At 58.5% G+C, this 25,124-nt stretch overlaps 3 protein-coding genes across 14 annotated transcripts; 1 reads left to right on the forward strand and 2 right to left on the reverse strand.

The window, feature by feature from the left end:
* Positions 1-1,323: 1,323 nt before the first annotated feature.
* Positions 1,324-10,564, reverse strand: NDRG2 (NDRG family member 2). 4 transcript variants are annotated; one of them, XM_077845468.1, is made up of 17 exons: positions 10,487-10,564; positions 8,565-8,626; positions 7,793-7,873; positions 7,403-7,444; positions 6,901-7,006; positions 6,557-6,677; positions 6,318-6,380; positions 5,123-5,183; positions 4,827-4,913; positions 4,578-4,634; positions 4,313-4,416; positions 3,849-3,893; positions 3,498-3,549; positions 3,184-3,231; positions 2,712-2,747; positions 2,505-2,556; positions 1,324-2,338 (listed from the first exon to the last, which is right to left on the reverse strand). In XM_077845468.1, the coding sequence occupies exons 3-17, from the start codon at positions 7,865-7,867 to the stop codon at positions 2,172-2,174; spliced, it is 1,116 nt and encodes a 371-aa protein (XP_077701594.1). In that variant the 5' UTR covers positions 7,868-7,873; positions 8,565-8,626; positions 10,487-10,564; the 3' UTR covers positions 1,324-2,171. The 4 variants fall into 4 exon arrangements, with proteins under 4 accessions (XP_077701594.1, XP_077701595.1, XP_077701597.1 ...); XM_077845469.1 differs by lacking the exon at positions 10,487-10,564 and adding an exon at positions 9,909-9,998; XM_077845471.1 differs by lacking the exon at positions 10,487-10,564 and adding an exon at positions 8,757-8,897.
* On the forward strand, positions 8,623-21,467 carry TPPP2 (tubulin polymerization promoting protein family member 2). 9 transcript variants are annotated; one of them, XM_077845476.1, is made up of 7 exons: positions 8,623-8,747; positions 13,308-13,812; positions 14,775-14,953; positions 15,181-15,334; positions 16,073-16,210; positions 19,241-19,377; positions 21,082-21,467. In XM_077845476.1, the coding sequence occupies exons 3-7, from the start codon at positions 14,781-14,783 to the stop codon at positions 21,140-21,142; spliced, it is 663 nt and encodes a 220-aa protein (XP_077701602.1). In that variant the 5' UTR covers positions 8,623-8,747; positions 13,308-13,812; positions 14,775-14,780; the 3' UTR covers positions 21,143-21,467. The 9 variants fall into 9 exon arrangements, 7 of the variants coding, with proteins under 7 accessions (XP_077701602.1, XP_077701601.1, XP_077701607.1 ...); XR_013350511.1 differs by lacking the exons at positions 8,623-8,747; positions 13,308-13,812; positions 19,241-19,377 and adding exons at positions 16,473-16,580; positions 18,771-18,834 and having other exon boundaries at positions 14,727-14,953; positions 21,082-21,157; XM_077845475.1 differs by lacking the exons at positions 8,623-8,747; positions 13,308-13,812 and having other exon boundaries at positions 14,724-14,953.
* On the reverse strand, positions 17,016-19,272 carry RNASE13 (ribonuclease A family member 13 (inactive)). The gene is made up of 2 exons (XM_077845483.1): positions 18,808-19,272; positions 17,016-18,535 (listed from the first exon to the last, which is right to left on the reverse strand). Exon 2 carries the CDS (start codon positions 18,525-18,527, stop codon positions 18,066-18,068), a length of 462 nt encoding a protein of 153 aa, XP_077701609.1. The 5' UTR covers positions 18,528-18,535; positions 18,808-19,272; the 3' UTR covers positions 17,016-18,065.
* Positions 21,468-25,124: the final 3,657 nt, after the last annotated feature.

Here is a 25,124-nt window from a genome sequence, read left to right on the forward strand (position 1 = left end):
TCAGCCCCACACGCCCTGGCACGTATACACCTGAGCATCAGGTCCCCCTCCTCGGAAGGCGGCCTCGCCCACGGTGTTGTCCCCTCCATCGCGCACCACAGCACCCCTCTCGGGTTTTGTTCTAAGTGGGCTCCACGCCCAGCACGGGGCTCGAACTCACACCCCCTAGGGGGAAGGCGGCTCGCTATGTGGACTGAGCCAGCCTCCTGTCAGTCAAGGCTGAGGCCGCTGAGTTCGTTGCCTTTTCCCCGCGTTTTGTTTGCCTTGGAGCCACTAGGCCCAGTGACTCCAGCTATGGTAGTTCTGTGCTCTCGAGTGGCCCCTAAGCACCTGCCGCCCTGCAAGTGGCCGCCCGTCGCCCTTGCCAGCACCAGCGCGAGAACTCCCCGTGTCACCGGATACCCCTGCCCCTTCTCATCCTGGCCCAGCTCCTTGAAAAAACGCTGGGTCCTATGAGTGAGTCCAGGACACATCCCTTCCTCCCTCCGCTCACCGTGTGGGCCTCGGACCACACACTGCGTCAGTCCTCGGCTCAGTTCCATTGAGCAATGCGTGTAATTGTCTGTGGAGACTCCATAAAGCAATCCAGCAAATGACCCTGTAATATTCCCCCCACAGTACTCTTATCGGTGACCACAGGGTGCCTTCTTGGTTCTTACTTCTTGTGCTCCCGAGAGCCGGAGAGTTGGCCTGCGACAGCCACGGAATATCCGAAGTCCTCTTGATGAGTATTGTGCACACTCGTTGAAAAGCTTCTCAGAGAACCACAAACATAGTCTAATTAATGCCCCGAATTCTCAGATTCATGGGGGAAGAGGTCTCCTGAGAGGAAATCCTCTGTCGGGCTGTTATCCTCCCGAGGGAGTCTTCAGATTGGGACCAACTATGAGCAACCTAACCTCTCCAGTAACCGAGTGGGGCCTGGTCTCCTCGTTGTACTGAACCATCCAAAATGGAATAGAGGTACCGGCTAAGGAGGATCCTGCAGGAAGGTGATCACAGACGTCCTTGGACACTCAGCCAGCATTCTATACTTCCTTCTTAAGACCGTGATATTGGTGACATCTCTGAAACCCTGTGGCATTTCTAGAGGATCCGTGACTAATAAGGGAGTCTTGTAACACCCACGTGGCTCCCCTGTCCCCAGGACTTGGGGATACTATCACCATCTAGGACGATACCATCCTGTTGGAATTGGGGCCAGCGACTCTGCAGTCGCATTCTGTGAAGTACCCGTGACACATCTGAGACGAGCACAGGAGTAGGGCGGGGGGCGGGGGGAGTTGGGGAAAGGGCGTGATGCAGGCATACTCAGGCAAGGAATGGTGGTCAGTTCCTCTACAGTTTATTGTTACAGCAGAAGTTGTGGGACACAGGAGGGCACCCTCCGCACACGACACAGTGTGGGCAGAGCCCCAAGGCAGCCCTTCCCACCCCTACGCCAAGCCCCAAGCAGCCCTGTCCCAGCTGAGCTCCCTCCCCCTCCCACTGTAGACACACACTGTCTACACAGCTACCAAAGTTAGTGCAGCCAATGGCCCCAGGCCCCTTCCTATTGCCCCAGCTCTGATCCTTCCCTCAGACTTGTTCACAGCCCACCATTCCGACTTCCGTTTCACACACTGGATGTCTCTACCCCACCCTGAGGACCACTAACCCACCAGCAAGCCTTCTCTGACACACATTCATTTAGGCCCATACTCTTCAGAGATCTGAAGGGTTAATGAGAAGCCATATCAGCTTTGGTGAATGGAGTCCCAGCCCCAAGTCCCCTCCCCTTGCAGTGGGGTAAGCAGGGAGAGTCTGGTGGGGGCACCATGGGACGACTACCACAACCTCTTATCCCTTATCTATGGAGACCTAGATTAGGGAGAGGGGACACGTGCCCTCTCCACCTTAACACCAGAATGAAGGAGAGGGATAATTTAGGGGTCTGGGTCCCTAAGAGATATTAGGACATCTGTCCTAATATCTAGATATTAGGGCATCTCTCAGGAGCTGAGGGGAATCACAGGTTAGAGGTCAAGGTTAGGGTAGCAATCAAAGATCAAGGTCATCTCCCCACATGATCCACCCGTCCTCCCTTACTCTGGCCCAGCGCCCTAGGACCTCCCAGGTTAGTGCAGGCGGAGGTGAGGGCTGGGTCCGGTGAGCAGGGCAACCGAGGCCATTCAGCAGGAGACCTCCATGGTATGCCCCGGCGGCCCTGAAGGGAGAGTCCCAGACTCGCTGCCCTGCGACAGGGTGCGGGAGCGGGACCGGTTGCCATCAATGGACGCCGCACTGGTCAGCGAGGCCGTGCGCGATCGCGACAGGCGAGTCATGCAGGACGAGGCCACTGTGGAGGCAGAAGCAGAGCAGACGGGAGGTGGGAAGGAGAGCCTGGCACTGGGATGGAACCGGGTCACGCATGGCGGGGCGATGGTTTCACAGCCAGGCTAAGTCCCAGAACTAGCCCTCGGTGCCCACGCCCTCCACGACAGCCCCGGGCCCCCGGTACTCACTGTAGCCCATGCCTTGCAGGAAGTACTTGAAGGCCTCGGTCAGCTTGCCTGGCTGCGAAGGGGGACGAGGGGGGGCGGCGGGGGGGTCAGAGCCCAGCCGGGGCCGGGCCGGGGCCGGGGCGGGCTGGGCAAGGGGCGCGCGGCAGCGGCGTGTGTACAGGGCTCGGGGCCAGCCGCAGCCGCGTCCCGGAGGGCAGGGGCGCTCACCTGCGTCAGCTGGGGCTGACCTCCAGAGTCGGCCATCTGTGCGGGGGCGGGAGGGGGGACCACGGTTAAGAGGAAGAGCCACAGACCGAGACAAAAGGAGCCAGGCCAAGAGGTGGAAGGGTTCTCTCCCCAGCTTCCCAGCCTCCCTGCAGGCCCTGCGAGCGAGCTCGCTCTTTCTCTCTTTCTTTCTTTCAAGATTTTATTTATTTGTTCATGAGAGACACAGAGAGAGAGGCAGAGACACAGGCCGAGGGAGAAGCGGGCTCCTCACGGGGAGCCCCCAGGACCCCGGGACCACGACCTGAGCCGCAGGCAGACGCTCAACCCCTGAAACCACTGACCACCCAGGCATCTTGAGAGCTTATTTTCTTTATCTACCCCACTTGAGGGCCTAGAAGCTGAATGTGGAGAGGACCCATGGCTCCGGACAGGGGGTCAGGAGTCAGGCAGGGCCTGGGGCAGGGTTACTGACCTTGAGAAAAGAGGTCTGGGTGGGGTCCAGCTTTGAGTTACACTCCACCTGGAGCAAGCAGGAGGCTGAATGAATGAGGTCATATGCCCCGTGGCCTCTCCCATCCAAAGGACGTGGGGACCCAGGGACCCAGATACTGGTTCCCTTCCTAGCAGCCCCGTACCCATTTCATTCTTACCAAGAATCAACCTCGTAGGTCCCACAGCTGTTCTCCCAATTCCACACCAAATCCTCCCAAGAGGCAAGCTACCCCACTGACCCCACCCAAGGACTCCAGCCCTCCCTCACCTCCCCCCTCAAAGTTCTCTACTGACCACTGCATCTTCATGGGGTGCTTGGTCTCCCACCACCAGCATCACAGGGCACCTAGAATCATAGTGTCAGGGATAAGGGGGTGAGCCCCTGCCGTTCCCTCACCCACCTCCCAGGAGAGCAGCTGGAAAACGTCTGGCCCCAAAGAGGGAAGAGTCTTCTGCACCCCACTGACCCTTCCCAGACGACCCAAAGGGGGAGGACAGACCTAGAGGGCGTGGGATCTGCTCCACAGGGTGGGGTGGGAGATGACAAGACAATCCCCTGTTAAGAGATTCCCCGTCTTCTAAGGAACGTGAGCACCTGGGGAAGATCTGGGGAAAGGGGCAAAGCTCTCCCTCCTCACGTCTTACCTGAGGGTGACGGCACCACCACGCTCCAGGTTCAGGTCTCGGCGACTAGGGAGGGGTTCAAAGGAGAGCAGGAACATCAGGCAGGCAGCGCTATCCATGTGGATGGAAGCCAACCCCTCCCTGAGGAAGCCGTCTTCCTCCCCAAATCACAGTTGAATACTAACAGTTAAAAGTGGGAGCCACAGGGGAAGATGGCTGGCAGGCCGAAAAGCCCTGCAGTCGCTTGTGCCCCAGGTGCCTGGCCAGAGGGCAGTGAAGGGGGCAAGGAGGGCAGCAGGACCAGAGGTGACCTCACTTCTGGGAATCCAAAAGTCCAAGGGAAGTAAACAGCAGGAAGGGAGGACCTGGCCTGCAGCTGCCCTAGGGGACCCGAAATCCTGCCCTGGGGGCACCACGGGGCCCGGCCTCCCTCTCGGGCCCTGGGCCTGCATCGCCTCTGTCCCACACGAGCGCCCCCCACTCACTTGTTGTAGCTGTTCCAGTACAGTTCAATGTTCTCCAGGTTGGGCGCATGTGTGATGATGTTTCTGTACTTCTGTATCAGCTCCGAGTTTCCAGACAGCTCCTCCTGAAGGAAAGAAAAGGAAGAAGCAGACAAATCAAGTTACCAGAGAAAAACGGTGAGCCTTCTTCCTGCCCCGGACCCCGTCCCCTCTAAGGAAGTCACCCCAGGCCTTCAAGCCCCTGCCGGTTCCCCTCTTACCGGCTCCCTCTTCCACAAGCACCCACCTGGCTGAAAAGATGTCCGAGGATCATCTCCGGAATGGAAGAGGTGAGACCTGTTAGCTATGAGGAAGGGCAGGTGGACAAGCTCAGGGCACGAGGAAGAGGAGGGAGCCAGACTTAACAGGGACACATCTTTCCTGCTCCACTCCCGCTCCCTCAAGTTCACAGGCCAACCAGCATGCTGGTGGAGCCTAACTGGACCCACACAACGGGGCCCCCACCCTCGACCTCAACACGCAGGTCCCTCCAAACCTTGTGGGCTGCCCAGTCCATCCAACCCTTGGCATTGGGATCAATGTTGATGAGGACAAGCCCCTCGACTGTATCCGGGTGGGTCAGCTGAGGAGGAGCAGAAAGTAGGACGATCAGAGGCAGGGCGGGGCCATACCCCCTTCCCGCTGAGCTCTGGCCGCTTACGCTCCCGTGGGGCCCACACCCTTGTACCCAAGTCCTCCCCGTACACACATGGGCACACAGGAGTCTCCTAATCAGTCGGCCATGGGCCTTAAACCTGCCTTCCCCCGTCTGGGTTTTTTAAAATTTCTTACAGCATATCGTGACAGGATGTAGGCTCCAGCTCCAACACCAACTCCAATTATTGTGGAGAAACTGGGAAAGAGAAATGTATAGCCAACAGGCCCTGGTGTCCAAAACCTTTGGCCCTGCAAACCCCTCACCCTCCCTCCCAAGGTCACATGCACAAAGCATGGACCGCACCCTCCCCTTGAGGGCTGCTAAAAAAGAGGGGCACCAAGGAGCTAACAGCTGATACTGGCAGCCAGTGCAGGACCCTGAACCCGACTTCAGCCCTTTCTTGGGGAGCTAGTATCTTTTTTTTTTTTTAAGATTGTATTTATTTATTTGAAAGAGAGAAAGACAGAGACAGAGCATGGGGGCGGGGGGGGCGGGTGCAGAGAGAGGGAGGGAAAAGCAGGCTCCTGCTCTGCCCGAGACTGGGCGCTCTGATCCCAGGACCCCGGGACCCCGACCTGAGCTGAAGGCAGCAGACGCTTAGCCTCCTGAGCCACCCATGCGCCCCGGGGAGCTGGTATCTTAAAAAGAAACACCCATCCGGCAACCAGACAGTGTTTTCCTACAGAGCTCTGTGTCCATTTTCAATTCTCCGGAGCTAGTTCAACTTGTTCTGTTTTAGTTCCTGGTTCCTTGTGAAGAACCGGGAAGAAAGGAGCTTGAAGCAGGATGGGGGAAAAAAAAAGACACCACGTCGGCAAACAATAGGAAGAATGGGGAAATGGCCAACAACGTGGGGCTGCGCAGGGCCCGGGTGCCCAGGAAAAGCTGAGCCAGGGCCAGGCCCCAGGTGTCAGCACTGAGTGCACGGCCCCCAGGCTCCCCTGCTGCCCCTCCCGCCCCGGGCGGCCCCAGGTGTGCCCCAGGTGTGCGCCTGCAGGAGGGCGCCGGAGGGCAGAGGCGAGTCTATCTGGCTCCCTGGGACTGCGCCTCCTCTTCCTCTACCTTCCAGATCAGGACGCCCGTCCTCCTGTCTCTATCTGTTCTCCTGTCTCTATCCGTCTTCCTGTCTCTATCTGTCAGGACCACTCTGGGGATTCAAGTCCACTTCCAACCCCCCACTTCTTCTTAACAGTCAGGTGGAGACACAGAAAGGGGATCTAGCTGGGCCAGAGACCACAGCTTGCCCAGAAACCCCAGGCCACACAGCAGTCCCGAGGGCCGCCTGTGCCAGCCAGAGAGCTCCGCGTTGGGGGTTCCCCAGCCTCTCACTTCAGGTACTGCAGAATGCAAGGGATCATGTCCGCGAGCTGGTCCAGAGACGGGTACTGATACCTGCGGAAGAGAAGAACGTGAAGGGAAACGCCAGGCCGCCCCGGCCACCCCAGCCTTCAGGGGTCGCCCTCTCCCAGAGTCTCCGCCGTCCTCCCTTCCCTCCTCCCCTGGTCCTCTTTCCCCGCCCCTGTCCTGTGCCCTGAAGCCCGGTGAGGAGAGAAGGAGCTGATTCTCACCCCAAAGGGAACACGGGAGCCCCCTCTTCCATTCCAGGGGCATCCACATGAACCCGCACGAAGTTCTGAATGATTTCCTGCATGTCCCCGAACTGAAAGAGCGGCTGGAAGCAAGACTTATCTAAAGAGAATCCCCGCCGCCCCAACAGTAGAATCAGCCAGGGGACAGCATCCCCGCGTCAGAGCCCGCCCTCTTGGCCATAGTCCGACCAGGACTGAATGCCTGCTGGATGCGCCACATGGCTCCCTTCCTGCCCGTACTGACCGAGCCCTTGCCTTGGGTCTTGACCCTTCCCACCAGCCTCTTCCAGAGGAGGAGCGGGAGGAGAAGCGCAGGTACTTACAGTTGAGTCCTACATCATGGTAGGTGAGTATTGCTGGGCGTTTGGGCTTGGGGGTCCCATAGACAGTAAAAGTGACAGAGCCATACGGTGTCTCCACAGAGTGAGTCTGCAGAAAAACAGGTTGTCATCAGGAGGCAGTTAGGCTGAGAAGAAAAAGAGGCAGGAGTAGGACACCCACAAAAGGCCCACAGAGTCGGGGAGTTGAGGTGGGGGGGGGGCAAAGAGAGGAGTCCAGAGCAAAGAATTAGAAATAGGACCGACAGGAATTTGGTTTGGGTAAATAAAATAACAGAAGATGATTCTGAGGGTGGAAAAGAATCATGAAGGAGGAGAGAGCACCAAGGAACCCTGAGGAGGAGAAAGGAAGCAAAGGGAGAAATGGGGACGGGAAGAGACTGGAATGCAAGGGAAGAAAGCAGAGAGTAGGGGCCCTCTCCTTACTGGGGGAGAAGAGAACCCCTCCTCCCGCCCTGGGACAGCAGGGACCCCCCCAAGCTGTTACCTGTCCCCGGTCCAGGAGGATTCGGGCAGCTAACTCAGCCTCCTGGAGAGACACACACACACACACACACACAAGAACAGATATGCACAGAGACACACAGCCGTGTAGTCACAGATGGAGAGACAGACACAGACAATGACAGGTGGGCAAAAAGACCAAGACAAGAGACAGAAAGAGATGACAAAGAGACATGAAGAGGATGAAGGTTAGTGCAGTGACGGGGCACAGGCCTGGACTCCCGTGGCGGCGGCGGGGAGAGAGACGTGGGTCCAGGTGGAGAAAACATGGGTGCGGATTAGAATGAGATTATGGATTTGGGGCGGCAGGAGGCGAGGGGATGCCTGCAGGTCTGGAACTCGGGCCTGGGAGTCGGTCAGGGGGTCTCATAACCTTGGCCGTCTCGGGCGTCTGCCCTGGCAACAGCGGCTTCTCCTCTGTGATCTGCACCTCCTGCAGCTCCGCCATGGTGGCCTGGCAGGATGACGAAACACCAGGGTCGGGGAGGTGGCCTACGCCTGCTTCCTCTCTCAGCCCAGGCCGGTGCAGGGGCCAAGGGGCCCCAGAGCCGAAGACTGGGCCGCGACCTGCCAGGGCCTCCCCGGCGCCCAGCCCCACATCCAGGCCCAGGCTGCTGGGATGGAGCGCTGGTGGCCGAGGACTCAGGACACCGTGTCTTTTCAGAAAGGCCATCCGCATCGCTGCCCCTCAATACCCACACCTCTGGACCCACCTCTGCCCTGGAAGGAAACCCTGGGGTAGGGCAGGAGCAGCTGGTTTCCCAGGCTATATTTAGGGGCCACCCCTGCCCCCAGCGAGGTAAGGATGCAACTAACGGCTAGTGACCGGGTACTCCAACGACACTGAGGGATGGACTAGTGAGAGTTCATAACTAACTGTGACCTTCAACTAAGCCTCAAGGTCAGCAGCTCCAAGGGAAAGGGGCTAAAAAGGATCCGAGAACCCTGACAAAGGGGGGGGGGGAGACAAGAAAAGGGCAAGGGGCACCCGTGCCCAAGTGACCCGGGCCTTCCCTTCCTCCCCACTGTCCCTCCCGACCCGACCCTGTGGATAAACTAGAGCAGGCTCAACCTCAGTGGGGCCTCCGAGGAGGAGCCGAGGAGCCGGGACACCTGTGCAGTGGCCTGGGGGTGGGGTCACTTACTGGGCTCCTATTGGCTGCGCGGCAGGGTCAGGGGTCAGTGTGCTCTCTCCGCGCTCTGGGGTCTGAGAAAACAAGGCAACGAGGTGAATGACACGGCCACGGACGCCAGGTCCTGTCGGGACAGAGAGCCTCGGCCAAGATCTGGACTATCTGGACTAACCACCTGTGACACCAGCGCCCCAGGTCACTAACCCTCCCTGGTCTCTACGCCCCGGTCCAATGAGCGCGTCTTCTCCGGGCTTCACCCCAATCGCTGCGGGTGGGGGCCTGGGGCGCCGCGGAGAGCGGGTATGGGGGGGCTGGGGGGCGGGGGCGCGGATGTGGCTCCTGGAACCGCGGATGCAGTCCCGGCTCTGCCGCTAAGGCCGTGACCTTGGCCAACTCGCTACTTTCTCGGCCTCAGTTTCCTATCTGCAAACTGGAAGTGGGGGCCGGGTGTGGGGGGTGGGGGGTGCTCAGGGTTTTGACGGCGCTCCGGTGGGCCCGGGCAGCTGAGCAGCTGAGCGCGGCTGTTTCCCATGTAAACGTTTAGAAACAGAAGGCAGCGAGCCTCGCGCCTCCGCGTGTGTCCGCCACGCGGGCTTGGGCTTGGTGGGTCCCGCGGCTGGAGAAGCGGAGCAGGGCGGCCTCCCCGACGGCCCGCAAGGACCGAGCGCCCAGGCAGGGCTGCGCAGCACGGAGCGGACCGCAGGGCCCAGCCCCCCGCACCCGCTCCGCCCCGTCCACGCCGTCCGCGCGCGTGGGGACCGACCCCCGGGCAGCCGGCGCGCAGCCCGCACCCGGCCCAAGCCCCGCGCACGCCCCCTGAGCCTCCGCCTTTGTGCGCGCAGCCCGCGCCCCTCCGTGCGCCCCCCGCGCTCAGCCCCGAGGGACCCCGACACCCCCCGCGCCCCCGGGCCCGCGCCCCTCGGTGCGCCCCCCGCGCTCAGCCCCGAGGGACCCCGACACCCCCCCCGCCCCCGGGCCCGCGCCCCTCCGTGCGCCCCCAGCGCTCAGCCCCGAGGGACCCCGACACCCCCCGCGCCCCCGGGCCCGCGCCCCTCCGTGCGCCCCCCGCGCTCAGCCCCGAGGGACCCCGACACCCCCCCCGCCCCCGGGCCCGCGCCCCTCCGTGCGCCCCCAGCGCTCAGCCCCGAGGGACCCCGACCCACCCCCCGCCCCCGGGCCCCCGCCCCTCCGTGCGCCCCCTGCGCTCAGCCCCGAGGGACCCCGACCCCCTCCCCGGGCCTGGGCCCGCGCCCCTCCGTGCGCCCCCCGCGCCCAACCCCGAGGGACCCCGACCCCCCTCCCCCCGCCCGGCGGCCGCCCCCCGGGCTCGCGCCCCTCGCCCGCCCCTCCCCCGACCTGCTGCCGCCGCGGCCGCTTCCACCTTCACTTGCCTTTGACTGTGCGGCCCGCCCGGCGAGGGCTCCCCGCGGACCCGCCCCGCCTCCCCCCCCCCCCCCCCCCCCCCGGCTCCCCGCAGCCCCGCCCGCCCGGGCGAGCACGCCCCCCTCGCCCCGCCCCGGCCATCGCCACTCCGGGCGGGGCTGCTCCAGCGAGGCCGACCGCGGGGAGCCTCCACGCCCCGCGCCCCCCGCCCCCCTGCACCGGGCGGCCGTGGGCTGCGGGGACCCTCCGTCCCGCGGGGAGCCCCGCGCCCGCCCTCGGCCCCGCCCCCCGTGACCGGGAACTGCCTATCGCACCGCGGTTCCTCCCTTCGCCCCCAGACTCCGGAGCGGGCCGGGCGGGGGGGTGGCCCCGGGGCGCTGACACCCCATCTCCACTCGCCGGGCAGGCGGGCGCCGCGGGGTGAGGCCGCGGGAGGGGGGGGACCGCCGCCGCGGAGGCGGGGGTCTCGGCGGGAGGGGCAGGTGCGCCGGGGGCGGGGCGGGGGTCGCGGGGAGCGGGGTTCCCTCCCCGGGGTGCCCGGGGGCCGGTACCTCCTCGCCGCTGCGTCCCGACGCCTGCTCTCGGCGGCTCCCGGAGAAGTTGGAAAACAAGGCGGGGAGGGGGGGCGGGGAATGCGGGGGGCCGCTATAAATAGAGGAGCTCGCAGGAGGGGGGAGGATGGCCAACGGGGACTCCCGGGTCAAGGCCCCAAGGGGGGGCGGGGAGGGGCCAGGGACCCCCAGGGGCTCCGACTCGAGGGTAAACAGGCGCGGGGGCGGAGTCAAGCCTGCGGGGGCGGCGCGGGGCTCGGGCAGGACGCGGTGTCCCGGGCTGGAACCCAGGAGACCCTGTGGCCTGGGCGCTCACCCTCCTGGTCCCCGGAGCAGGAGGGGGAGACTGGCGCGGCCGGCGGTTCTCCCTGGGACTGCTGAGTCCTCTGAGGCTTGCGGTGGGTTTGCGGGCCTGTCCCCCGCCGAGCTGCACCCTTCCTGTGCCCGAGAGGAAGGCCACCGGGAACGGGGTGCTTAGGCGGCCCAGGGGTGCCCAAGCCTCTCAGGCACAAGGAAGGCAGATGGAGTTTCTCCCCACCTGCACCCTCCCAGCGCCCCCTCCCCACCAGGGTCCCCACTCCGGGTTCCTTCAGCCTGGTTCCTGAGTTACCATTTCGGGGGCTGGGCGGCAGGCCAGTTGGGAACAATGGCCAATGGAACTGGAGCTGCCAACCGCAACACCAGCACAGACTGCCCCCCCAAGACCCCCAAACTGCCCTCCCGCCTCCTGCCTGGGAACCACCCCACCACCACCACCCTCACCACCCACAACCCCCTCCCATCCAAGGAACATCAATGCCCCTTTCATCCCCACTTGGCAGGGTCTGTTGGAAAGAAGGAGGGACCAAGAGGGAGGAGGTGACCCAGAGCAGGAGAACTGGTCAGGATCAAGCCCAGCTTTCGTCACATCTAAAGGACCCCCGAACCTTCTCGCAATTCCGAGCACCAGAGTTTTCCTCTGTTCCCTTCCCCCACTCCCTTCATAACAGTTTCCCTCAGAAACCGGCCCAGAAGCTGGGCACCCTGGCAGCTGGCCTAGTCCCCTCTTCCCTCTGGATGCCAGTTTAACACTCTCCTGGACGGAGAAAGGCTGTTGGCATTAGGACCACAGATAAAGCTGGGCAGGACAGGCAGAGCTGTCCCCAGCCCTCCCGGAGCTGGGGAAGAAAGCCAGCCCCAAGCAAGAGCTTCCTCCTGCCTGCCTGCCTGCCCCCATCTCTGATGTGTCTAAAGTAGTCTTACTCGGAGTGGGGGAGGGCAGGACCTGGAGGTTCCAGCATCTAAATTCGTCTCTGGGTCAGGATGACTCAGGGGGAACCTGATAAGGGGCCTACGCAGGGGCGTGTGGCAGAGGGAGGTGGGGAATTTCCACTGGGATCTATTTGCTTCAGGGACGGGGGTCTCAGCGATCCACAGGCCGAAAGGAGGCAGAGGCTCTAAGGTAGGGTTCTTCTCCGGCGGGCCAGGGGCCAGCGCAGCCCAGCTGTAAGTGACCCAACCAGGGCCATCCCTCTCTAACTTCCTTCCCTTGGGTCAGAAGCAGCTTCAAACTATGAATTCGATGAAGCAACAGTTTCAAGCACTTACTGTGTGCAAGCCGCTGTGTACATGCAATCCAAAGAAGTGTGAGGGATGGTCATGCTCTCTCTAGAAGCTTATGATGGAGTGGGTGGGAGAAGTGATAAATATAGAAAAAGTTAAGAAAAAGAATGCTCGAATCAGATTAATTGTTTAGGCAGCAAATCCTACGGCAATCATTTCCCACTCTTCTCAAGTAGGAGATCAGAGATCTCCACTCCCGCTTGATGGTTTTAGAATCCTCTGATGGAGACCAACCATGAGTTCAGCAATACTTTGAAATAAGTTTATAAAGAATTCTTCTTTTTTAAGATTTTAAGTATGATCTCTACACCCAGTGTGGGGCTCGATCTTACACCCCAAGATCAAGAGCCACGTACTCTCCTGACCGAGCCCACTAGGCATGACCGTTTGTATAGAATTCTGATAATCATGGTACCTATGTATATAATAATAATCTGCGTTGGCAAGGCATATTATTTATTCAGTTGATGATCAATGATCTGCCTACATGGAGATTCCAGGGGCCCGTGCAGTAATTCAGAAATCCTCTCCCCAGCAGACCACAGCCCACAAAGTAGGAACCATTGTCTTGGTATAATTCAGAAGAGGAAAGGGGTTTTGTTCCCATGATGTACCAGCCTGTGAGGAGTACAACTACAGAGTATTTGAGTGGGAGAGAGGGGCATTCTATCCACGGAGAATGAGAGCATGAGGGAAAGTTTGAGGGCAGAAATATGTTATTTTGGAAAATTGAATATTAGTTACTATGTGCAAGGTACTTCCTGTATATTTTCCTGCAATACTATTGTTGTCCTCCCAGTACAGGTGAGGAACTCAATGAAGCTCAGCGATTTCTGAAACAGAAGCTTTAGTGATCTGCCCAAGGTCAACCAACTAGTGCTGTAAAAGACAAATCTAGGACGCAAATCCCCACCCAGATTCATTCCACTCCAAGGCTATGCTCTTTCCCCTATGAGGTAACCTATCAAGCCATTATGGCCCCAGATGAAAAATAATACTGATGACAGGTGGGTGTTGTTTGGTCAGTGGGGACCTCGTGTGAAAGTCCTTGAATGACAGGCAAAAGGCCTTGGCACTGAAGATCCTTGCAGTGTTCCTGAACGGGATTAATGGATAAAAAATAGTTTTGTGAAAATTAATGATGGGTGGGTGATAAAGATGGATTAATGCGGGGGGGGGGAGCATTCCATTTAGAAAAGAGATTCTTCCTTTCTTTCAGGGTTGGGAAGAGGCACAGAGAGAGAGAATCTTGAGCTACGGCAGCCTCCATCCCACAACCCTGAGACCAGGACCTGAGCTGAAATCAAGAGTTGGACACTTAACCTACTGAGCCCCCTGGTCACCCCTAGAAGAGAGATCCTTTAGAAGCCAGAGAAACCCACTAGCTGCGAGATGACGAGGGCTTGATTAAGCATGAGAGCAATCGGAATGGAAAGAAAGGATTTGTTGCACAAGGAAGTGACAGGAAGGGAAGGGAAGTCATCAATCTGGTTGCTTAGAGTCCCTGAAGTTCATCCATCTATATGGCTTCTGGCCAGAAAAAGCCTAAGAGAAATGCTGAGGAACATCCCTGATCTGCACAGAAACTTATCTGGAAGATCTTCAGAGTCTGAGACTCACCCACCCTGGCTTTGTTCACCTCGACCCATCCAGATCGGTTATACTCCAAGGCCTATGCTCTTGCCGTGTTGAGCCCAACATTGGAAGCCATTTAAAGATCTGAGGTTGGTGGCCAAAGCCACTGGGATTCTCCATCTTTTTTTTTTTTAAGTTTTTTTTTTAATTTATTTATGATAGTCGCAGAGAGAGAGCGAGAGAGGCAGAGACATAGGCAGAGGGAGAAGCAGGCTCCATGCACCGGGAGCCCAATGTGGGATTCGATCCCGGGTCTCCAGGATCGCGCCCTGGGCCAAAGGCAGGCGCTAAACTGCTGTGCCACCCAGGGATCCCTGGATTCTCCATCTTGATCACTGCCTTGAGCTTGAGACTAAAAAGGAGGACACTGTGGGGCTGATGCCAGCCTGTTTTCATTAACCTCTTCCCTGGGCTCCTCTCAGCTTTGTGGGCAGAGCATAAGCCAATGTGACCAGGACCCGGGAGACCAGGTCAGGCTGGGCTGGAATGACGAGGGAGTTTGATCAGCTGGAGGGATCAGAAGGTTGGCAACTTGCTCAGCGTAGCATGCAAAGTGGGGAAATGAAAGGACCCCTCTCCCAAGACTAGGGCCATATCCGGGCCTGGAGGTGATGTCAAGTAAGCACTGCTGAGGTCATAGAAGCTTCCGTCTCCTCCCCTGTTTCCCCATTGTCACACGTGTCCCTAGTCAGCCAGCTCCCACATACCTGCACGCACTTAATAAAGGGAGACTGGGAAGGGTCAGACACCATCAGGGTACTCTCAGGTGCACAAGAGTGGGGGGGGCGGTGGGGAGTGGGTGGCAGTGGTGATTACTCAGCAGGTAGGATCTACACCAGGACACCTGGTGCCGGGAGCAGTAGGTGGGATGGGATTGAGGGGGAGAAGGAAAGAGAGGAACGGGGAGGAGGGGCTTTGTTCCTATTGTTGACCCTGATTTTATCTTGATCCTCATCTTGGTTGCTCTGCAGTCCTCCTCTCCCCTCCTCCCTCACCCCCGAGTCTCCTCGCCCCCCCCCCCCCCCCCCGTGCTGTCCTCCCCCACCTCCAGTTGATCATGGCATCAGAAGCAGGGAAAACGTTCCAGCGGTTTGCTGTCTTCGGAGAATCCTCGAGCAGCGGCACTGAAATGAACAACAAAAACTTCTCCAAGCTCTGCAGGGACTGTGGCATCATGGACGGCAAGACGGTCACCTCCACTGATGTGGACATCGTATTCAGCAAAGTCAAGTAAGGGACCAGAGAGGAGGTAGGGGTGGTGAGTAGACTGAGCAAGGCAGCGGGCTATGGAAGGGTTCGTGTGGCGAGCATGCATAATGGGTCCACTGGGCACCTGCTGGGCCCATGGCCCTGTGCTAGTCCCTGTCCCCAGGACACTCAGTGTCAAGAGGGGTGGACCTTGGAAGGGGAAGAGTTCATGTTCCAGAGCTCCTGGGTTTCTCTGTCCGACTGACCAGGGCCAAGAATGCCCGAACCATCACATTTCAGCAGTTCCAGGAGGCGATGAAAGAACTGGGCCAGAAGCGATTCAAGGACAAGAAGCCAGATGAAGCTCTGGAGAACATTTATAAGCTCATGGAGGGCAAGGATCCAGCTACCACTGGTGTTACCGTGAGTGGCAGTCTTCATCCCTCACCCTTGACCCTACTTCCCCAAAGTCCCTGCTGCTCCTGTCTCCCCTCCCACCATCCTTGTCCCTACCCTCTGCCCCTAGTAATTAATGCCCGAGGGAGACGAGGCCGAAAGCCTCCGGTGCCCCGTTGGTATTGGAGCAGACTTGGGAGATCATCTGGTAATTTCAGGGATGAGGAGCTTGTTGCCCAGAGAGGAGTCCACATCTACCTTAATGGTAAAACTGAGACTAGTTCCCAAGTGTCCGGACGGCAGTGGGGAAACCCTGAGCTCAGAGGGTTCCCTGCTCCTCATTCCTCTTCCTGCTCTCCTATAAGGTGCAACCTCTGACCACCTGCCTCTCACCCACCATCTCTTCCCTATTTGTTCCCTCTCTATTTTAAGTTCCTTCTAGTCTAGGTTTCAAATCGGCCTCTCCCAGGAGGAGGGACCTTGCATACTGGGGTTGAAGTCCTCTCTGGCTGCAGCCTGGTCAAAATAACTCCCTTGGAAGCAGAAAAATCCACACACACCCCATTCATTCCCACACACCAGACTCGTGCACTCCCATGAGTTCCCACCCGTGAGTACACGCTACACCTGGCCCCTAACAAAAGCAGCCCCATGCCCGCGCCCATCGAGTACTAGCAGAGTCAAAGACCAGCTTTGGAGAAGGGCTGTGACAGTGAAGGGGAAGAGAGAGGGATCAGACCCCCCCCCCCATCCTCTGGCTTGCAGAAAGCAACAACAGTGGGGGGGGTGAGCCGGCTGACGGACACCAGCAAGTACACGGGCAGCCATAAGGAGCGTTTCGACGAGAGTGGCAAGGGCAAAGGCATCGCAGGCCGGGAAGAGGCGACCGACAACTCAGGCTATGTGAGTGGCTACAAGGGTGCTGGCACCTATGATAAGAAGAACAGCAAATAAGGAGTAACCCCAACAGCTAGGGTCAATTAGCCATCAACCTGGCCTCTTAAATTCCAGGGAACCTAGGGAACAATAAACATCGGTGTGTGCAGCAGCCAACGAGCTGTGTCTTCCATCAGGATGAGGGATAGACGGGCTCACTGGTGCAGAGAGAGGCAAGAGAAGGCCCCAGGAGTCAGGCTTTCCAGCTCTGCACCCTTTCTCTACTTAGCCTCAGGCCTCCCAGCCAGAAGTTAGCGTTCCCTTCAACAACTGCTTCTGAGAACGGAGCTGAGGAATACATTTGGGGGTGAGAGAGAAACCAGATGTGGAGGCAAAGGTACTTGCTCCTCGCATTCATAGGTTACTGGTATCCACCGTCCTTATCTCCCGGAGAGGAATAGTAATTCCTGACCTGACGTCATCTAACCCGGACACCACCAGCTAGGCCCTTCCTTGCCCCTCTGCCTTCCTCATCTGTTGTAGTCCGGGCTTTGTTGGAGAACTGGAAGCCAGCTAGAATGGGCCAAGGACTTAGCTTGACTCCTGTTATGAGTTTGTGCTCGAGCTGGGGGGAAGAGAGAATCCGTTTTTAACACCTAGTCTGGAACTGAGTTTTACACCCCCACCACCTCCATGGTGGTACACGTGGAACAGGAGACCCCACTGACAGCTAAGCGTAGCCCAGGAAGACAGCTGGAGGTGCGTGGTCTCCAGGACTCCGAGAGTAGGAGTCCTGGCGGGCGCGCTGAGGGAAAAGGAGTGAAATCAGAACTGATTCAGGATGTGTCTTTATATTTTTGTTTTGAAATGACTATAGAGTCACAGGAAGATGCAAAAAGTAGTACAGAGACGTCCCACCTACCCTTCACCCCAGTTTCATCCAGTGGTTATAATCTTAACATAATTCAGATGTGGTTTTAAAACCTTCCATGACTACAACCCAGGTCACCTCACCCCGTCCTGTCAGCAGCAGATCCTGGAGTTTGGGTCGGGGGAAGAGGGGGTGTAACGAGGAGCTTGGGAAGGAAAGGGATACCGTAGTAATCTTGGGGGCAACAGGTCGGAGAAGGTAAGTTGAGAGTCCAGTGAGCCACAGTAAGAAGGATGGAAGGAAAAAAGATCAGAGAAAGGAAGCCAGGGCGACAACAGAAGTTCCACCCTGGGCTCTGCGGTGGGAGGAGGGGAAAAAAAAGAACAGGTGATACGGAGAGAAGATCGGTGATTTCATAGAGAGGAACAGACTGGGAACTTGGTGGTTCTGGAGCAGTGAGGCTAGATTGAGTCTAAGGGTCTCAGGGAGGTCCCTCTAGCTCCCGGGGCTTGAATGGGTGAGTGGAGAGTCCTAAGGGAGCTGGGGAAGGCTGAGAGGAGGAGGGCAGTGGGATGGGGAGTTAAGACATGGAGCTGGGTGCCTGTTGCCATGGTGTGAGCCGAGGCTCTGGGCCTCCATCCAGGATTCAGGCTCTGGCCCAGCGGATGGACAGTCACTGCCAACTGGACACAGTCAGCTTCTTGGGTGGGTAAGATTGTCTGTGGGAGAGGGGGATGTTGGGGGAAGAAAGGAGGTAAACAAGTTGGAAAGAGCCTGCGAGGCAGGATGACTTTGCATGGTGACTGAAGCTCTGGCCGTTTGTCCTGTCCTCCTGGTCTCTCTCTCTCTCTCTCTCTCTCTCTCTCTCTCTCTCTCTCTCTCGGATCCTGGCTGCTTTGAAGTCAGAGAGGATACCTTGTAGGGGGAGGTTTGGGCGTGTGTGGGGCAGGGATAGGCGGTGTGTGAGGGCGGTAGGGGTAGGAGGCGGTTCAGAATGAAAGCCTCCCTGTCCTAGTAGAGGCCAATGATACCTATCGGTTCAGCATCACGCTTTCCAGAACAGAGCAGATAGAGCCTTTGGTTGGTTAGGGTGTCGTTGTAGTTGCAGCTCGTGGGCGGCTGTTGAGAGGCCAGAGAGCAGATGGTGACAGGGAAGGAGTCCTCTGTGAGCGTACAGTATTCATTGTAATTCTCGCAGAAGCTGTCGCTGTACCTGCAGAACTTCTGGATCTCTCTCCAGGGGGCATGCACCATATAATGGGTTTGGGGGCAAAACCAGCTCTGCTTTTTGCCCCGCACGTAGCCCATGAGACCGTTACAATAGCCCTGGAAGCCCTCTGGGTAGTTAACCCTGGGATACTCGATGTGTAACATGCGGAATTTCTTGGTGGCAATCTGCACCCTGATGTCCACAACCAGAGTTGGCCCTAGAAGGAGCTGGAGAAACAGGAGCCGGGTCACAGCGTGTGCCATTCCTCCTGCTGGTAGGGTTGGGATGGTTCAGGCAGAGGCGCGCCCCGAGTGGCTCCCTGCCCCTGCCCAGGCCCTGCAGTGTTCCCCCAGCCTTGCCGGGTGCCCCCGTATCCTAAGAGCTGGGCGTACTTCAGAGCTCATCTGAGCCAAGTCCTCACGTCCCAGAGAGAGGAGACACTTGCCCAGGTTCACCCAGCTGGCCGGCCACCTCAACCACCCCCTGACTCCTTCGGTCCACCTCAGGGTCCCAGCGTCACGCGCTGTGAGCTGTAGCACTTACGGCACAGAAGGTCCAGCTGGCCCCTGGGTGAGCGACTCTTCCTGATGATCTCTGCCTTCGGTCAACCTCTCGGGGGGAGAATGCAAAGGGGACGGAAGGAACTGGCTGCGCTCCGATTCTCCGACGGCTCCGGAGAAGGACCAGGAGCTGGAGGACCAGCGGGGCGGGAGCAGGAATCCTTCTTGCCTCAGTTCTTCAGGCTGAAGCCAGCCCCAAGGGGAGAGGGGCCGGAGGGCTCTCTGGACACAGGCCAGTCTGGGAGGAGGGAGCGTCCCCGAGTCTGAGGAGCCCCTGTACTCGGGGGTGGACGTGGGAGGACAGACACGCTGCTGTCTGGCCTCCTCCTTTCGGCTGTCCCAGAACACTTGGTTCCGGCTCCTTGCCAGAGGCCCTAAGCTCCCGGACTCTCTTTGATGTTCCCTCTGCTCCGTAGGCAACCCTCCCCCGGATGGCGAGCAGGAAAAGCATTGTCATGTTTCTGAGGAACGAAGTGCTGCTTAGTCCTGACCCTCGGAGAACAGAGGGCCTGCCACCCGGCCCCTCAGCCCCAGCGGGAATCCGAGAGCTCAGGTGGCCCCAGGCCCCATCATCACCTCCACCCCGGCCCCAGGGCCCCGGTACACCATGAGCCAACTCCCTCCCCGCAGCCTGGGGGCTCCTGAGGCTGAGGCCCCAGCCCACTGGGGTGGGGGGAACCCTAAGTGTGGGCCCTGAGCCCAGAGGAGCGGAGTCCGACTGTGGTTTGTCATGTTGGGCAAAGGCCGGACTTTAACTCTCTTGGTCAACCCCTGTCACTCGGTTAGAGCAGAAGAGCCAGCTCCCGGCCCTGCCACGGCCTCCTCCCACGGCCTCCTCCCATGGTCTCCTCCCACGGGCCTCCCCACCGGACCTCCCCACTGGGCCTCCCCGCAGCTGTGGCGCCCTGGAAGGGACCCCCATCCTTGCCCTGGAGAGCGGGCCGGGGGTCAGGACACAGGCCCTCGGGTGTTCCCAGGCCCCGCGCAGCCGGGGTGATGAGAGTCCTGGAGGCATCCCGCCGAGCTGCTCACGCTGAGACCCTAGGCGCGCTCTTCCTGCGGGCCTGCAGTCCAGAACCGGCTCCCCCTGCCTGCTCCTCCGCCTGCGTTGTCTCCCGTTTCCTCAGTTACCTGGGCAAGGCATCCGTCCCCCAAGCCCTGCCTGGGGGGCAGAGGCTGCTGGGGCTTAGAGCAGGCCCTCCGAGTAAACCAGACGGGCCCCCCAGGGCCCCTGCCCCGCGGTCTGGAGGCCGTGCCACCACCCGGCTCAGTCCACCAGGACCCCACGAGCGCCAGTCCCCTCGTCTGTGGATGCGGGACCCCGGCCGCCCCGGGGCAGTACCGGCCTCCCGCCCAGTGCCTGGCACACGCGAGCCCTCGGGACGGCAGCCCTGTCGCTCCCCCGGCTCGGCTCTCTGCCCCCCAGGACAACTCTGGGCCTCGCAGGACAGAAGGCCCTCGCCCTGACCCCGGCCCGTCCCCCGTGCCGCCCCTGGCCCCGCTCTCACCCGTCACCCCCACACAGCTAGCTCACGCGAACACTCAGCCCACGGAGGCTGCTTGCACGACACTCCGGGGAGTGTGCAGCGCCAGGCAAGGTGAAGCCACACGCCGGTGGCTCGTCCGCATCCTACAGGCCGTGTCTATGCCGAGTGGGGCCAGGCGGGGTGGGCCCGAGCTCGGCTGACCCAAGTCTTGGTTTTGAGGAAATCTGCTCCTGTCCCCCCCGGCAGGGCGCCTTGGCCTCCCTGCTTGCACAAAGCTGCAGCTTCCCTGAGAAGAGGAGGCACTTTCGGAACTCCTGAGCTTCCTGTCCCTTCACTCGCTGCCTTTGGCCACCAGCCACCTCCGCGCAGTTAGGGAGCGGACAGTGGTCGTAGAGGAAGCGTTCAGGGCCTGGTATCAGGTGACCTCCCGAATTTCCGCTTCCTCAATCTATAAAACGGGATTAATGCCTTCCTCGCCTCATGAGGCTGCAAGAAGAAGGCGAGATGATCAGCGTGGACGTGGCTTTCCACCGTCACACGGCGCATAACCAGCACGAAGCTGGATACGATCTCCCAGGTTCTGCACCAACTCGCTCTTTTCCCCAACCCAACATCGGCAAAGCTGCTCTTATTCCCCAGATGATCCAAGGGACCCCCCAGCCCCGCTCTGCCCGCATGGAGCCCCCCTGACACCTAAAGTTCATCTTCATGAAGCTCTCTATGACTGGCCATGCCCTGTGTCTCATAACCTTTTTTTTTTTTTTTTAAAGCTGTCCAGTACCATCTGGAAAGCACTCTGACGAATGGTGGGGGCGATGTAAAGGTAAATAAAAGAGCTCGAGCCTAGACTACAGGTGTGATTTGCCAGGAAAGACACACACAGAAGCACGTTACCAAAACCTGAGCAGAGGACCAGGAAGGCTGCTGAGTGTGCCACCGGCCTGGGGTTCTGCACTGCAATTCTAGTGGCTCGGTCTTTAAAATCCTATCTCCGAGGTACTGATCCGTAGCATTGCTTCTTCTGTGCTGACCCCCTTGTCATGGTTTTGTCTGCTCTCGAAACCTGAGATTTTTTGGAATTTGTTGCCTCATTACACTGGGCTTTACACACATGAGAATTACCCTAGAGATGAATAAACTAAGTTGGAGAGAGAGAGAGGAGTTTGGTCAAGGTCATATGTCTAATTTAGAAGTTCTCAGTGGGAGAGGGATGAGGGGCGCAGTGGGAGGCCATTTGGTCATGTCTGGGGACGGTTTTTGGTTGTTGCGAGTGGGAGGTGCCACTGGCATCTGGTGGGTAGAGGCCAGGGATGCCGTTAAACATCAGACATTGCACAAGACAGCTCCCACAACAGAAAATTATCTAGAGCAAATGTAAATAATGCTGAGGTTGAGAAACCCTGGTCTGGGGCACCTGGCTGGCTCAGTCAGAGGAGCATGCGACTCTTGATCTCAGGGTCTTGAGTTCAAGACCCACATTGGGTGCAGAGATTACTGAAAAATAAATACACTTTAAAAAAAAATAAACAAACCCTGCTCTCAGGAGTGAATCAAACTTCCTAACAAGGACAGAACTACTTATGCCTTATATATTAAAAAGGGTTGGCGGGCAGCCCCGGTGGTGCAGCGGTTTAGCGCCGCCTGCAGCCCAGGGCGTGATCTGGAGACCCTGGATCAGGTCCCACGTCAGGCTCTCTGCATGGAGCCTGTTTCTCCCTCTGCCTGTGTCTCTGCCTCTCTCTCTCTCTCTCTCTCTCTCTCTGCATCTCTATGAATAAATAAATAAATAAATAAATAAATAAATAAGGGTTGGCAAATCTCCAGAACTTAGAAGTATTTTTGTCAAATTTTGCTTTTAGTAATGCTGGTTTTTCTACCAGCAAAAGGAGCACTGATAGTTTACCACTGAAACAACTTTGAGTTGTTTTTCCTCCAAAGGTGACCCTCTGCCCGTAGTCCTCCACACATGCTCTCCCCCCGCCCCGCCCCAGGGGTAAGCATTTCTAGAACAACTGGCTAGAGTGGCAGGTGCAGGGGTGATTCCCTATAAGGGGAACCCCCAGATTTTGCCCAGAGAGAGCTTACCACAGCCTCAGTGGTGTCACTTTTTGCCCTGTCCAACCCAAATCGATCCAATAAGCACATCATGCCACGGACAGTTCCTGAGTTGTCCTTGAACCCAAAGGATTGCTTCACGCCTCTCAACCCTCTTGTCATGACTTCACCTCAACCCCAGGGTTGAAGTCTAGGAGCTGCATTGTCGGTTCCTTCACTTGGGAACCGCTGCTGCAGGTTGCCAATGGCCCCACCTGGGACTGGGATCTTCGGGGGCAGACTAAAGGCCTCCTGACCCAGAAGTTAAACCAGTTAAGAGTCATTTATATGCAAGGCACTAAGCTATCCCCTTAGGAAGTGCGAAAGAAGTCTATTAGATGGTCCCGGTCTTCTGAGGATGGATAGTCTGAATTGGAGGAAAATGATAAATACAAATGAGGAAATAACCAACATTTCAAGGCAGAAAATTCTATGTCTTGAAGACACTGACTGTAGGAATTTAGAGGTGGAAAAGATCCCTCTGAATTGGGAGGACCAGAGCAAATTTTGTTTTTTTTTTTTTTTGTTTTGTTTTGTTGCAAATTTTCTTTGTGAGGGGCGGGTCGTTCTGGGACGTTGGGGTGGATCTCAAGGAATAGTTGAATAGAGATAAAGAGGATTATGACAGGTATGTTTAGGAAAATAGAGAAAACCAGCTTGGCTGGAATTGAGGCACTCGGTGCAAGAAGAGTCAGAGACAAAGTTCGAGAGACAGGTTTGCCAAATTGGGCAGGCTCTGGATATCAAGCTAAGGAATCTGAATTTTATTTTTTACTTTTAAAAGATTGTATTTCTTCATGAGAGACACAGAGAGAGGCAGAGGCACAGGCAGAGGGAGAAGCAGGCTCCATGCAGGGAGCCCGATGTGGGACTCGATCCCAGGACCCCGGGGTCACGCCCTGGGCCCGAGGCAGATGCTCAACCGCTGAGCCCCCAGGGGCCCAGGAATCTGAATTTTCTTCTGTAGATAAAGGGGGAACGGACAGTGGCCTACAGTGAGCCGCGAGGCCCCTCGACCCCAGAGCGGTCCCTGTTCCTACAGCCCGGCCTGTCTCCAGGCACTGGTTTGGGAGCCAAGGGTTCCAACCTCTGTCCGTGCTGCCTCCTCCAGACCACAGCTGCTCCAGGAAAGGTCGTGAGAATTCAAAGACCCAAAGCGAGTCCCACATGTGACCCCGCCTGCTCTTGGTTTCACTTTCCCTGCCTACAAGAATGAGCCCATTACCTTTACTTGTCCTAGGAGCAGCGGCCGCCTCTGGCCCGGGCCTGGGGAGGGAAGCTCTCCTGGGCTTTCCGCAGTGCCCGGGGCTGCGTGGAGCTCCGGAGGGGGAGGCCGGCCCCGGGAGGTGGGCGCCCGTCCAGGCCGGCGGCAGCCAGCTCCCCACACCCCTCCGCGCAGGCCAGGCCGCAGGAAGCCGCAGCTGTCGGCCTGTGGGAAGACAGGCACGGGTCCACCTGGCGCTGCTCGGGGTCACGACGCCCGCCCCAGTGACTTCAAACACGCGCACGCACACGTGTCCACGCATGTGCACGGCAGGGGCCTCGGAGGGGGTGACCATGGCCATAGGCCGAGGTGGGTGGAGGCGCCGGCTCCCCTCCCGTCTCCGGCCTCTGTCTTGCCCTCTTGCTCACGCCTTGCTCATCTCTCTCTCCTCCTGCCTGGCTCCCTGACCAGTGGCCTGAGGCCTGACCCCTTCTGCTCTCTCTGATCTTGTCCCCGCCTTCCTCTGTCTTTTCCTCTGGTCCCTTCCACGTGGTGAAGGAAAACCGGCAAAAGTATCCTACCAAGGGCAAAGCGAGGCAGATCCGGGAAGCCGGGGAGCTTGGGCAAATACATAAACGAGCAAACAAAATCCCCTGCTTCATCCAAATACAGAGACCACGCAAGGATGCCAGCCTGAGCGGCCAAGGGGGCAGCGCAGCTCTCCAACTTTGGTATGCAAACCGAAACCTTGCCTTCCTCAACCCCTCCTTCGGCCTGAGACTGCAGGGTGACTGCAGGTTCACTCTCCCGCAACACCCAGGCCGGCTCTGGAGAACTCGGGGTAATAGACTCGAGGAGCAAACTAGGATAATTGCAAGGACAGAAGAACACAAGAGCACAGGGCAGTGCAAGTCGTGGTTTGGAAACATCTCACTCTGGAATGATGAGAAGTGAGGAGTCCTGGCTGGGAATTCAAATGAGCTCTTGCCCCCCTCATCCCCCACCCCCTAGCCGGGCCTCTGGCCTCTGGTCCTGGTCCGGGGCTGGACAGGCCTGTGCTGATCCGCATTCTGTCCACAGTCTGCTTTTAAACCATGGATTTTAGTTCCAAAGATTTGCATTTCTACAGCAGGAGAGGCATAATTCTCTATCCAGAAGTTCAAACTGCGAAGATTCAGGCCCCTAACAAAGCAGCGAATGCTGTTCCCACAGCCAAGGCCTCACTGTGGGCGACGCCAGGGAGCCAGAGGCCTGCGTGAACTTGCGCCTGGTTCTCTGTCCCCATCTAGCGGTGCTTCCCATCTCCAACACCACCTTTTCTTCCAAAAATCATCCTGGGCAGCCCCTCTACTCAACTGGTGACCCCCGGCCTCAAAGCAAACACCTTCTGTTCCCGAGTCAAGCTCCTGACATCTGGACAAGGACACACACCTTACAATCAAGACCATTGATGTGGCCTTGCTGTAACTACAAGCCACACGACGGCCTTTCACTCCTCTGCTTACGACCACCCCA

The sequence above is a fragment of the Canis aureus genome, chromosome 13 (assembly GCF_053574225.1).
Source record: "Canis aureus isolate CA01 chromosome 13, VMU_Caureus_v.1.0, whole genome shotgun sequence".
Classification (NCBI taxonomy): Eukaryota; Metazoa; Chordata; class Mammalia; order Carnivora; family Canidae; genus Canis; species Canis aureus.

Coding starts and splice junctions, on each gene's coding strand:
- TPPP2 (XM_077845476.1), top strand. CDS start 14,781: ATGGCATCAGAAGCAGGGAAAACGTTCCAGCGGTTTGCTGTCTTCGGA. Junction 14,954..15,180: donor ATCGTATTCAGCAAAGTCAA/GTAAGGGACCAG, acceptor CCGACTGACCAG/GGCCAAGAATGCCCGAACCA. Junction 19,378..21,081: donor GCGGGAATCCGAGAGCTCAG/GTGGCCCCAGGC, acceptor TTTTTTTTAAAG/CTGTCCAGTACCATCTGGAA.
- RNASE13 (XM_077845483.1), bottom strand. CDS start 18,527: ATGGCACACGCTGTGACCCGGCTCCTGTTTCTCCAGCTCCTTCTAGGG.
- NDRG2 (XM_077845468.1), bottom strand. CDS start 7,867: ATGGCGGAGCTGCAGGAGGTGCAGATCACAGAGGAGAAGCCGCTGTTG. Junction 4,914..5,122: donor ACATCCTGTCACGATATGCT/GTAAGAAATTTT, acceptor GCTCCTCCTCAG/CTGACCCACCCGGATACAGT. Junction 2,339..2,504: donor CCTGCAAGGCATGGGCTACA/GTGAGTACCGGG, acceptor CTGCCTCCACAG/TGGCCTCGTCCTGCATGACT.